The following is a 14,527-nucleotide window of genomic DNA, read 5'->3' on the forward strand; positions in this document are numbered from 1 at the left end:
ATTCCCCACTGGGAACTGTCTTCAGCAGGCAAGAGGATGTATGGCCTGAGGTCTTCCCCCACCTCTTCCCCATCCATGTTTCTTGAAGCCCATCCAGAGCTGATGACTGTCTCTGGCCTACAAAGGCGCTGCTGCCTCCATGGAGGCCCACTCACCAAACCCACTCAAACTCACTTCAAAAAGAGGAATTCCACATTCCTGCTCAAGAGAGGGTGAAGATTCAGACCGGCAGCACAAAAAAAGGCTGCTGAAACTGCCAACACAAACAGCTTCTCAGCTTCTATTATAAGAGGTTTTCATCAATGCTTGGAATCCTTTGTGTTATAGAAATAGTTTTCCACCCCAAAAGAAGCACATTAAAGAGTGGTCCCTATGGTATCAGGAGTTCTTGAGCCAAACCAATTTATCCTAGCACAAAACTTCTCACTGTGGAATAGGATGCAGTATTCTGTAGTCAGAACAGCTGAGTTTGAATACTGGTTCTACTCATTAACAGCTGTGTGACAGTGGGCAACTTACTTCTCTGAGTCTGGCTGTCCTCATCTCACAGATGGGACCAATAATAGCATCTACTGTCTTGGAGTTACCATAAAGAAAATGTGTGACCAAGTCTAAAGAATATAGCATCATGCATAGCACCAAACACACACTCAACTAAGTCTTCTGTCTTGTCTGCTACTATAACAGCAACAGCAACAGACTGCTTGAGCAAAAAATCCCTGCCACCACACCTTTATTCTCTTCCTGCTATTAGAGTAAGTTTTGTTTGCTTTTCCAGTTCTGCTGACTCCTATTTTCTTGTTAGCTTCTTTTAGAAACTAAGGGATGGATAATACAGGCTGCTGATTTTTGTGTTTCGTCTGTTTGCTTGTTTTATTAATTATCCGTGCATCCTTAAGCCTGTTCCTCCCTCTTCACCTCTAATGCTACCACCTTCTTTTGGCATCAGTGTTTCTTCTAGCATAGGCTACTGCCTACCTCTCTGGCACTGAAATGCTATAGAGTTAATCCTCTAGAAGATACTTTTGCCTGCTATTCCCAGACTCAAAAAATTCAGAATCTTGAGCTAAGCACTCAAGGCTTTCCTTGGCCTGGCAAACCCTTACTTCTCCCTATTCCAGAGCTTAAGCTACAGAATCCCCTACCCTCTCTTCCAAGCATTGTCCCGTCTCACTTTGTTGCCTTTGCTCATGCTCCCCATCTGGTACTATATCTGATAAAATTTTTTCCACTTTTCTAGTCCAGTCCAAATACTATCACATTAATAGAAACTTCCCTGCACTCTGTCTTCTAAATGCCCATGATATTCATATTCAATTTGGCACACTCTGCCATGGGTAATGCCTCTTTGTCCAATTCCAGATTTTCAATCCTATCTGCCTACTAGACAGAGCTACCTAGCTATCCCAAAGCATCTAAAACACAGCTTGGACAAAACCTCTCTGTTCTTAGCTCCTGCCATATTTTCCACACCTGTTCCTACATCCTGCCACTGTTAGTCAGGGATCTCAATCATGTAGGCATGTCTCACTAAACCTAGGGAAAGCTGAGAAATTAGGCTTCCTAAGAAGGAAAAAAAAAAAAGATATTCCTGCTGGGTCTCACAGAGAAGGGTATGGGAAAGCCATCTAGAGTCCAAGGTGATTCTAAACAGAGGGCTATTTTATTGTCCTGCATAGCAATAGCTATCTAATCTTCCACCACCCTGGTGACTTGGTTCCCCTCTATGTAATCTTCAATGGTTCACATGCCATCTGCACATCTTTACATAGCTTCTAGTTACTCATAATTTCTATCCCCTCATAACTTCAGTTCATTACAATTCACACTATTAATTCATTCTACAAATATTTATTAAGTGTCCACTATATTACGGCACACAGGTCCTTTTCAGATGGAAGTTCCACTCTAGACTAGAGGACAGACACTGAACAAGAATTAAGACTGTGCTTCATGTTCTAGTGGGAAGTTACATAAATTTATAAGAGACAAACCTAACCTGGCTGGGCTAGCTCCAGTGAAAGGCAAACAGAGGAAGTGACATTTAAACTTCACTTGACCTAGAAAAAAGTAAAGTTATATCCATACTTCATACCTTACAGTAAGATAAATTCCAGATGGTTCAAAGACTAAATGCAGAAAATCAAACCATAAAAATATCCCCCCAAAAATCACAGGACAACTGTTCTTATAGTATGAAAGAGGTTTCTACTATGACACAAAACTCAGAAGACATAAGAAAAAACAATATACTTGACTATATAAAAATAATTTTTAAACATTTCTGTATAACCATTAGCAAAATTTTTTTTAAAAAGCAAACTGTCAGGAAGGAACCTTTTTTTTTTTTAGGAAGGAACATTTTAAACTCAAATCAGACAAATGGGTAATTTTTCCAATATAAGAACTTCTAAAAATAAATTTAAAAACAACAAAAGAATATGACAAATTATGCACATATTTAACGGTGCCCCATCTTCACCTGTAACAAGATAAAAGCAAATGAAAACTAGGTTTAAATGTCTTATCCTACAGACATATTCATATACATATGAAATTAAGCCTATTCATAGTTATTAATTATAGGAATCTATATGAAAAGGAAAAATTTGAAACAACCTAAAGTCCTTTCAGGAAGAGACTGGTACAATGGAACTGTATGCAGGAGTAAAAAGGAATGGAAAGCTTTTATTTATGGATATGGAAAGATCTCAGAGACATTAAAAAAAAAAAGAAAAGAAACCAAGGTGCAGAACAGTGTGTATCCCATTATACCACTTGCATAAGTATCCTACTATAAATCCTATCAATTTGCTTCCATCTTTCTAGATCCTGCTTCTAAGAATAGTTTAAGTTACACCACAATGCCTGGTATAAAGCATACATACAATTAGTATTTGATGAAAGTAAGTTGATGAATAAAGTAAATAAATGGATAAAGGAACAAACTTGGGTACTTGGCCTAAACTCAACATATGGTCCTTTAATGCATAGATATGGAAAACCTATGAAAAAAAAATATGGCTAAATCCTAGCTATTTTGTTTCAGAAAAATCTAAATACATCCTTATGTAAGACAAAGATTACTTTTCAATAAACATAGGATGAATTTTCTGTATTTAGCTATTCATATCCCTCAGGAAAGAAGCATTCGGCAGGGTACAGTTGTTTTCAACCTTTCCCTCAAAATCTGTCAATGGCTCAAGAGGAAAAAGCCTTAAAGGCTTTTTTCCAACAACTAAATTTTCTATAACTAGGAAAGCTAAAGAGGCTACATGAACAGATCATCTCCTACTTCTCTGGTGCATGAACCCCCTACTCTCACCCAGTATTCTTGTCATGAAAACCTTCATCACAACATCATCCCTTATGAACATCTGTTGTGTGCCAGACTGTGCTCCATGTTCAATGTACATCCTGACCACAAACCTATAAGGGATGAGTATAATACAGTGTCTCCATTTTACAGACACAGGGAGAGGCTTGACAACCTGTGGATGTGTACTCAACATGCCACAGCAATGAGGAAGTTGCTTCTTAAGATAGAGTTTACTTTTCTACATGTAACATTCTGACAATAGATAGTAGTTTGAATAATCTGGATTACAAATGAAATACTAATATAAAGTAGTAACAGGTTTAGGATAAATGACACACATGAAATCCAAGAGCAGTGCTTCTTTATCTGCTCAGGAATCCTTAAAAAGCCCCTGCTTTGCATGTTTAGGTGGCAAAAGAGCACCCACACTCACCAGAGTGATAGGACACCTATGTGCCAATTGCCCAGTGAGTGTTTCTCACCAAGGCCCACTCATCACAGGTTATCAGAAGATTCTCCAGCTATTCATTATTATAACCAACTCATTCTCTCCACGGTAATTATCTGTGAGCAATGTATCATGCTGTCCTTGGAACCATCAAACTGACATATGATTAAATAGCAGAGGGCTCTGAAGTTAAATTTAAAACCACTCTCTTACACTTCAACTCACACATCACATCAAGATCTGTCCAGCCATGGGAATATTCCAGTTGACCAACACCAAAGGCCAGGGAGAGACTATTCCATGACTTTACGTTCCCATCTGGGAGAGGCAATGGTTATGTTCTCAAAACCCTCTAAAGAGATTTTCCTAGGACCTAAAGTAAAACTTTGCAAAGCAATTCACTGCCAAAAGTTCTGCTTCTGCTACACATTAAATGTCTCAAAAGTTGCTCATGTTCACCATGTATCTTCACAATTACATGTGGGGTCTCACAAGAAATAGTATAACTTGTCCACACAATGGTGAAGATCACACACTTTTCAACTATCATTAAAAAATTATTGCAAAGCATAAATTATTGTACACTCAGCTCTGTTTATACCATTAAGAATAATGCTTAGATTAACAATGTTACCAACTAGAAAAAAAATTGGAAGAGAAGGTCAACGGGCAAGCTAGAGTTAAAACATAAGTCTCACTCCTCTTGGACTAAAAAAAGAGCAACAAGAGATTCTTCTAGGGGAAATTTCTTTCCAGTCCCTGACTCACTCTATAATTTCTAGAATTAAAGTTGTCCTACAAAAATAATTTTACACATTTCACTTTATTTTTGCAGGAGCTATAAATTAGGAAAAATAACTTTTCCCCATCCTCAATAAAATAGTTGCACCGAAAGCAAAATCAGCCAATTTCTGTCTTCCTATTCTAGTTTTCATATTTCTGTAGCTTGATATCGCAGTTAATGTTCACCTGTATGGTAGTCACTTAATTTAGAACACAATTTAAAAGAGCAGCAAATATTATCAGAATTCCTTACAAAGAAATTTCCAAAGTTTTTGTTAGATATGTTAACAATAAAGTATTTTGTTCAGAGAAACAGACACAGTACCCACTCATTTTTAAAGAGGTCCCTCCAAAATGTAGGCTTCACAAAAATGTGAAATTACGCAGTGTGAAAATTCCAAGTACCTTTACCCAATACGGAAGAGAGTCCTAGTCACCAGTTGGATAGGTTTCCCTACAACTTGAGCTGGTATTGTGGGTAATGAAGTGATAGAATTCACATTTCATAAGAAAAGCCATATAAAGGAAATAGATATTATTTTTCTAGAAAGTGATTTATAATAATACTGAGAAACTATTTTTTTTACATTCCTTCCCCTTCTCAACATTTACAGAAAAGGCTAACATATCTTGAGAGATTTACTATTTGCTGATATTCATCCATATGGTAGGACCAACCAAAAGCCAGGAGTAGGGGAGGAATGGGGGGTGGCTTGTTGGGGGAGGGCAGGAGGTTTTGAAAAAAAAACACAAAGGAATGGTTAACCCTACTAAATTGGCATCTCTTCTTCTGAGGCCAAGACTTATCAGGCCTACCTGGAACTATCTTTTGATTTTGCTGTTGCGGTCATTGTTTTCTTTTTTTAAGATTTTATTTATTTATTCATGAGAGACACAAAGAGAGAGAGAGGACAGACACAGGCAGAGGGAGAAGCAGGCTCCACGCAGGGAGCCTGACATGGGACTTGAGCCCAGGTCTCCAGGATCACGCCCTGAGCTGAAGGCGGCGGTAAACCGCTGAGCCATCTGGGCTGCCCTGCTGTCATTGTTTTAACAGATCTGCAAGTTGAGAATGGTTTTACTCCTCTCTAAGGAACCTTAGAAGCATATTGTACCACAAAGCATTTCAACTACAATGTACATTGTATTCCCTCTATCTTCTTCACATTCTAGAGGCTGCAGAGAAAGAGCCAGAGCAGCCACTCAAGTAAAAGCTAAAAAGCAAAAATAATACAGAGCATAAAGCCCTAGTTCTACAAATTGGAGCTGGCTCAGCAAAACATTAGCCATGGCAAGTCCTACCAAGGCCAGGTTGGAAAGGTGCAAGAACCAACCCCTGGCTACACCTCAAAGGTTCAAAAACATTTCCAAATATAGAACCTACTTTATGTTTGCAGGAGCTGTAAATCAGGGAAAACAACTTTTTCCATCCCCAATAAAATATTTGCACCCAAAGCAAAATCAACTGATTTCTGGCTCTCCACCAGTTCTGCTTGGGCATAAAATTTTCTGACACTTCACCAGAAATGTCAGCATTAGTATAAGGCAGCTAAAAGAGGGAAATAATTTTTTGACCTGTGGATAACCCCTTCAACCCCAACAGGAAAAGGAATTTTAAAAAACACCTGAAACCCAGTTTTTCCAGTTATTAGTACAAATGGGACAAACTATTTTTCTTAGTGGCCAAATCCTTCCTTATAGGAAGTGCTGGTCTTTGAATTCAGTGAAGGGAGGGGTTATGTCTGTTTTACTGCTATATTCCCAACACCCAGCACTGACTCCTGCATGCAGAAACATTTCAATAAACAGTCAAGAAAAGAGAGGAATAGAAGGAAGGAGAAAGAAAAGGGAAGGGAAAAAAGGAATACGAAGGGAAGGAATGAAAGAAGGAGAGAGGCAAGAAGGGAAATAGGGATATAAGAAGGGAAGGAAGAAGGAGCAGAGGAGGGAAAGAGAAAGGGAGAGAGGCAGGGAGAAAATAAAATAAATCCAGGAGATGTTTTATCCTTTTCTTTTATTTGTGTTTTAATTTTTCTTGAACTTTCAAGCATCCAACTTGAGAAAAAACGAATTATAAGATCTCCGGTGCAGTCAACTCCACCTCCAGAAAGAGCCTTCCAGCAACTCTCCATGGGGATTGAGTAGAGGGTGGGAGGGGTGAAGGTGAAGTTAATGGAAATTCCTCTCTCAACAGTCATTTATTCAACATACAGGAGTTTGCCACCTCCAGTGTGTGGCACAATATCCCATGGAGCTGGAGAACCAGCCAGTGCTCAAGGAGGCCACGATCTACCAGGAGATACAGTGCCTAATTCGAGGTAGGGTATAACACAGACCAGGGAAAAGGGTCAGATAAAGCTCTGAGGAGATCAAGGCTGGGAGAAATTGTTGCTGCCTAAGGAGCTCAGGGAAGGTTGAAGAGATGATGCCTGAGAAGAAACCAGCCCAAGAAGGGGTAAGGGTTATAGGAGAAGGGAGGGCATCAATATCAGGGCAAAGACAAAGGTTGGCTGCACAGCAGGCAAAACAGTACTTCCCCAAAGTGCTTCATGAGGTATATTCTATGAACCTCATATTTGGAAAACCATGGATCCCACACAATTGCACAGGAGTCCCTACTGTGGGCCTTCTCAAAGATTTTAATGCAATTAAAGCAGAAGTGGCAAAAGATTCCTTTTGTATGTCAGAAAGGACTGGCTTTTGGGTGAAAAAAAAAACCAATTTCTTCACTTACTAGCTGTATTAACTTGAGCAAAATACTTAAATTTCATGAACTCCAGTTTCTTCTTCTTCAACACAGAAGAACTGACAGTCCCAACCTCATACAGTTGTTTTGAGTAAATACCATATAGAAAGTGATTAATTCAGTGCTGACACTTAGCTAATGCCCAATATTATTACTGCTGCTGCTTCTTCTGCTATTTCTATTATTATTAATATTAATGTGCATCATGAATATAAAAATGAAGAATGTCATATACATTATTTATTCAATGATTTGGTCAGTTTTTCATCAGTTATTTTTTAAAAATGCCAGATCCAGCATATAGTGTCAGGCCTTAGCACACAGGAGGTGCTTACTAGGTATTTGTGGAGAGAATGGGGCAAGAACTGACCCTAGCAAAGAGCAAATTGTAGGACAGAAAGGGAATGCTCTAAGCAAGTTGTTTCTCATTATTTCTTTGTACAACAGGCCTCTGAGGTCCAGGAGTAATGACTTCATCCTTTGCTATAAGAATGAGGCAGTACTGAGCTTTGGGGAAACATCACAAAGAGTTTATTTTGGTGAAAATGTTTGAAGTGACTCTGTAACAATGAGCTCACGTTTGCTGCCAGGTGCCAGCCATCAGCTGGAGCCTGCTTGCCAGGGAGATGCACACAGCCCATCACCAATTCCATCTCTGTAGGACATATGCAGGGAGGAGGATCCCAGAAGACCTACTCCAAAGACATCTCTTTCCTCTCCAGGAGGGGATACTGAGGCATAAACAAGGAAGCACCTGCCTCAGAATCCAAAGCAAATCAGAGGCTAGAAGAGCCCAGGATAGGCCTGAGGCTTCTGAATTTACCTGGTGAACTCTCTGGCAGGATTTTGAAGTGAATCCCAAAGGATACTTTTTTCTTTTTTTGTTCAAGTGCTGGTACATTTATCTAGATAACTTCATCTGCCATAAGTCACATGCTAATCTCACAAATAGTTCCTAGAAATGAGCAAACTTCACATAAACCCTCCCCCAGAGTGCAATGCAGGGATCCTACTAAATCTTCTTCAGCTTCCCACTGATTTTTGTGTAAAGAGATTCTTGACAGAAGTGGAGTTTTCTGGAATAAGAACCTGAACAAATTTGGAATATGACATTTGCATTTTACAAACCAGATACTTATTACATGTCCATCTAATTTTTTTTTATGTCCATTCGATTTAAAGCAGAGAGACTACGTAAAGTTTGAAAAGGAAATCAGGCCATTTTTAAAAATAGTTGGAGGGGAAGATTTCCCATGGAGTCTACAGCACAGAAAAAAAAGACCCAAGAGTTAGTCAAGTTTTCACACTTCAGATTGGGAAGTAGGGAGATGCAGTGCAGACTACAAAATTCTATGGTAAGAAAGACCATACATCTTTTAAAGAATATGTGATAAGTCTATACACACATAACATGTATATGTATAGACAGGGATACGTGTATGCTACATATACAAATACATGTATCTCAACTATGAGCCATATAAAGAAAGTACATGAGCTGTATTCAATCTAATTGTTATATTTCATTTATTTCCCCTTAAGTATTTTTCCAAGTTTTTATTAAATTCCAGTTAATTAACATACAGTCTAATATGAGTTTCAGGTGTAGAATTTAGTGATTCAGCACTTACATACAACACCCAGCACTCATCACAACAAGTGCCCTCCTTAATACCAATCACCTAACCTAGTTAAGCCCATCCCTCCTCCCCACCTGCCCTCCAAAATTGTTACATCTCATTTTATTTTAACTGGTAAACTTATAAGTGGTTGGGAAAAAAGCAAAGTTAACTCTGGACCCGTCAAAGCTCAAGAAAGCTTCCAAGACCTTTAGATATTTTTGTTCCAGGAAAGTAAGCTGCCCAATTCCTCTTACACTAAAAATATAACGAGACTGTTGACAAGGATTGTACATTTTCTCTATTGTGTTCATTTGGGGTAAGAGGTTAAATGATATAGAAATAATATGAATCTTGATTTGACCATACAGTTCACACAACCAGACTTGACCTAAACTTTTTACCAAACTCAATTGACATATCGAACCCCTTGTAGAGAGAGACCCCTTGTTACCCAAACCTCTCACAGCCCTAATCCTGCATTCCATCTTCTGAGAGTCAGAGTTCATGTTTATTCACCATGAAACAAGATAAAACTAAATACTACACAGTACAGTTTCTGACACATAAGATACAGCAGAATGCCTGTGAACAACATCTGAAGGTCCTGGCAGGGAGCCTCAGGTGTGAGAGCCAAAGGGATCCCTGGTCTCAAGAGCTTCCATATCAATAGGTGCAAATGAGGAGTAGCAAAGGAAAGCAAAAGGAGAAAGAAAACAAAAAAAGACAGGCAAGTAGGAAAGCTTACAGCCTCATTAAATGAGAGGATCCAAAACTTGCAAGAAAGATTTGGATGCCATGTGGCCAACCTCCTCCTCTCCCACCTTCATTATGATGTCTGTATCTGCATATAGGGGTACCATAAAGTGAATTAATAGTCATTAAGTTTTGGGTGAGAACAGTTCTGTAGGACCATGCTTTCAATCTCTGTTTAGATCTCTGGAGAATTCTTGAGAATGGGCTTCTTTCAGTGAGATGAAGTTCAAGGCAGTTGCTGTGCAACGCCCAGCATGGTATGTGGGAACAGCAGAGATATGGTTTCATTTTCAAGGACTTTATATAAGCCATAGAACTTGGGAGCAGGCAGTGGGACAAAACTGGTGTGTGGGCAGGAGGCCTCATTTTGAAATTATCTGCCACTAGCATAAATGCTTTGGTCTGGTGGCTTTAGGTGATGAGCAGTAGACAGAATAAAAAGGTGTACATACTGAATAAAGAGAAGAGAATAACATTGCTTGCCTCTCAAAAGAGCAACTACACTGGCTATCAATTTGGGTCCTTTTTTTTTTTGTCTAAACTGGGTAGCTCAAATCATACAATGAGCAGCTTCTGGTAAATTCATTGATTGAATAAAGAAATAACTAGATAGTACGGCATATTACTGTAAAGAGAAGTCTTGCTTGACTTAAACGAGGGCCAGTTACTGACTTGGACTGCTATCTAAGAGGAATCAAATCTGGGATGCATTTCTAAAACAAAATGTTCATTTTGCTTCTTAATATCAGGGTGTACATAGTTAATGGTGAATCTAGTTTTACATTTGGTCCCATATGCTATGCCCTAGGTAATTAAAGTATGTATTATGGCTAATAAAAATGAAGTTAAAAGTCAAAAACCAAAACAATGACAGGAAATAACATGTGTGTACAATATGTTACCAACACACTGATAATTTTCAAAAGTGACTTTACAAAAAGTATCATAAATCTTTCAAAACACAGTGATTTAGTAAGCAAAAAGTCTGAGTGGTTTGCACTATTAAATTTAGCTTTTGAGTTGCTGTGTCACAAGCAGATCTTTTGTTCTCCTAGGTTATATTTAGCATCCTGGATTTTGTTTTTTCCACTGCAACATGCTTTATCATCACGCAGTCAATTTTCTGAGCTGCTCAGGAGAAATGCTCTAGAATCTCACTCTGATTTCTCTTACTGATTGTATAATCTGGGAATCAAATGTATCAAATAATCCAACAGTGATTTATTTCCCATCTTCTTTTTTGCCCTTTCCCACCTATATGGCTTTCTCATAAAATAAACCTTCCCTAGGCATAGAATGAAATGGGGGAAAAAATGTGGTGGCCAGAGGAAAACCGTTTCAGAAATGTGTTTGTTAAACAAGTGCAAGCAATAAATTGAGCTTAGGAGGGAAAGGCAGTTAGAAGAAAAACTAGAAGTACTGACCTGACAGTCAAGCTGATTGGAGCAAGGGTGAAAGCAGCGATTTGGAGGATAAGCAGAAAGGAAAAGGATAGCAAAAGAGAATAAAAGGAAGGAAATGCATTAGTTTTAAACATACAGCCAACAAATGTTATATTAGCAGGTTTTATAACCAAATGAAGGATAATAAAGCAACTTTTATATGATATTATCCCAAAAAGTCATGGGCACACAATGTAAGATGCTCTATTAAATATTATATACATAAGAAACCAGTCTTTGCTCTCATGCATTATCACTATAAGTACTGGTATGAAATACAGGTGTGCTCCAGCAACCCAATAGCAGAATTTGCCCTTTTCTAGAGGAATATTCATAGGGAAAGTTCCTATATGTGTCCACACAAAATTTTATTATTTAAGTTGCTAAGATATTAGAGTTAGTAGTAAGCACTGATGTCAGAAATATTTATTTGAACCAATAAATTGGATGGTTATATCTTAGGAGATATTCTTCCTTCCTCCCTGAAAACCAAAATGAGCTGAACAATTTGGCTTTCTGTTTAAAGATTTCCATTTTAGATGCTCACAAAGCACAGTACCTAGCAATGATCAAAGACACTGTGAGCAGGGCTTTGGGTGAGGTGCTGCTTGCCTATCAGCCTCCCAAGAGAGGACAGGGCAACTTCCAAAGCTGAGGGTAATTTTTTTCAGTTGTGAAAATGAGGATTATACTTCATCACTGAAAATATCCAGATGCTTGATAACTTATTTGTACAAAAATATTTAACATGCCCTTCTCATTAATCAAAATAATAAAGTCCCAAATCCAAGCAAAAATTAAAAGAAAAAAAAAGTCATGATGTTCAAGCTACCACAGGAGCAAACAATAGGCATTCATTTGTAAACCTATATAATGCTTTTTGTAAAAAACAGAGTGTATGAACAAGTATATTACCAGCTATCTGCTCAAGGGGACCCCATTAATAATTCCATACTATTAAGAAGTAATTTTAGGGGCACATAGCTGGCTCAGTCAGAAGAGCATGTAACTCTTGATCTCAGGGTTGTCAAGTTGAGCCCCATGTTGGGTGCAGAGATTACTTAAATAAATAAAACTTAAAATATTTTTAAAAATAAGTAACTTTAAGCATTTCACAGAGGAAGGTAAAACAAAACAAATCCTCAGGAGAAAGCTTAAACAAGAATATTTCAAGTGAAAACAGTATTGATCATAATGATAAAAAATCAAAGAGAAAATTCAGAATTAAACACACAATGAGAGCTTTGGTCCAATAACCCCTTGTATCTGAAAGCCCCCTGCACAGTGTTTCATGATCATGAACACACAACTGATCAAAAATAAGTGACGGGGTCATGATAATTGTGGGGACTTTGACCCCAGCTGTTATTTCAAATTGTTCTGGATGAGAGAAGTGTAGCTCCATAGACAAGCTTTAGAGGATCCTAAATTGAAACAGCAAGCAAACATTTAAGATTAGTTGCCTTTTCCAAGGATTCGTAGTTTTCATCAAATTCTCAAAGGCATCCATGACAACCAAAGGATTGCTAGGGATGGTCCAAAACCATCTGCCACTTGTTTCATTGAAATTTCTTCACTTTAACAAACAAAAATGGATATTTCTCAGCAAGAAGAGTTTATATCAAAACAAATAGAACTGCTATCAGGTTTCTTGGTTGTACCATGAGACTTCTAGAACATAGTACATTTTTTTAAATAAAGCTTCAGTTTAGATTTTGTTAAAAGTGTTCTGAAAGGCATCAAAGAAATTATGTTGGCACATTACTGAAAAAGTTCAGAAGGAAAAAATAATAGTCTGTTTCTCAACTCTTAGATAAGGTGCTTTTAGGCATCTAAAATGATTTCTCAAAATTCCAAATATCTGATGGAATTAGTCCTTGAACCAGATAATTAAGAACTACCTGTTTTCTATTCTGATATTATGTCTTAGGAGTAGAAACCCAAAGGACCCACCCTCCTCTCCACAGTGGGGAGGATATGAATGAGGGCTTGATTCGGGCATTCCCTGTCTCCTAGACAAATATCGACAAACCTCTTACCATATTTAGGATAATTACATGAAAGGCCACCTGATGGATTCCTTCCTGTGGCTGAGCTGCCAAAAACCTAGTGGCAGCATGCCTTGTTTGACAAGAGATGTTAACTCTCTCTTTCCCCTAAGGCAGAATTAATTCTGAAACTCTAAATAAAACTCAGAGCCCTTAATGGGCACTGACACAGAAAGACCACATATTCCTTCCCTCTAATGTTTGATTACCTATCTGATCATATAGCAGACATGGTATCTAGCACGGTTAATCAAATGAAGACTTCAGTCTGATTTGGACCAACTCTCAGAAGTATGCTTAAGGCCCTTCACCCATCTTGTGTTAAACCTCCCCAGAGTCCAGCTGCCTGCTGCCCAAGGCAGAAGCTCCATGCTGAGCCATAAGCATCAAGTGCAAGAATTTATAGGAAAAAAATGCACGTGGGGACCATACTGGAACAATATGCATTTTGGGAAGCAAATCTTTAATGGCTGATGTAAAACATCATTCACGTGGAATTTAAGAGGTAAATGCATCCATGTAAGTGCCAGGCATATGCTATTTGGAATGTATACATTGTGAAGAAAATTAAAAATGGGAAGATTAGCAGAGTGGAAAGAAGCAAGAATTGCCCTCTGAGAGAGAAGTAGACAAGTGTCAGTGTCTTTTGAATTATGCTATTCCTAACCCTGAACCTTTTGTTGCACATGACTGAAGTTCTGGAATATTTTAGAACACTCATTGCTTTTAAAAAGAAGTCTTTTCACTCTGGTAGGTCACATTACAGACCAGAGACCACAAATTTATTTCAAGTTCAATTTTTTTTTGGTTTTCAAAATCACAAACTTAATTGCAAACACTCCTCCATGACTCCAAAATGGAGATATATGTCACATTGCTAAGAAATCTTTAGTTCCCAACATTACGAGGTAGGAATTTTGTAGTTTAAGCCAGAAAATGGAGGTACTGCCCAATTTGAAAAGGGCTGCCTGACAAACAAGGAAGGTGTTTTGGTCAGAATACACATGAAGCCCGGCAGATAATGATTCAGAAAGGCAGGCCAAGGCTAAGCTCGCCTTTTCCCAAGAAACTTCCCTCTTGCTCTCCACCCCCACTACCCCCACCATCTCCTGCAGGGCCTGGGCTGGGACTAGGGCTTGGGCTCAGACATTTCCCAGACTATGTTCTGCTGCTGGACCCAAGACATAGGCAGGCAGAGAACTGGGACAGACTCAAGTCTCACCACACATTTTATGAATTACAGTGCCTGGGAGGCATCAGCTTTAAGGAAAGGCAAAGACAGAGATAAAGAAAATGTGCAGAAAGTACATAAAGATAAATGCCTGTAAAATCACTGTTGTTTTAATGCATTCCATATTGAGGATAT

At 38.4% G+C, this 14,527-nt stretch overlaps 1 protein-coding gene across 1 annotated transcript in view; it reads right to left on the reverse strand.

Annotated features, from left to right (window-relative positions):
* The window catches only part of ERC2 (ELKS/RAB6-interacting/CAST family member 2), a 907,564-nt gene that overhangs the window by 438,743 nt on the left and 454,294 nt on the right, over window positions 1-14,527 (reverse strand). The window contains exon 12 of the mRNA XM_041762409.1: window positions 11,096-11,107. Coding sequence (XP_041618343.1) covers window positions 11,096-11,107 — 12 coding nt within the window. The remainder of the gene's footprint in view (window positions 1-11,095; window positions 11,108-14,527) is intronic.

This window comes from Vulpes lagopus, chromosome 7, assembly GCF_018345385.1.
Source record: "Vulpes lagopus strain Blue_001 chromosome 7, ASM1834538v1, whole genome shotgun sequence".
In the NCBI taxonomy this organism is placed as follows: Eukaryota; Metazoa; Chordata; class Mammalia; order Carnivora; family Canidae; genus Vulpes; species Vulpes lagopus.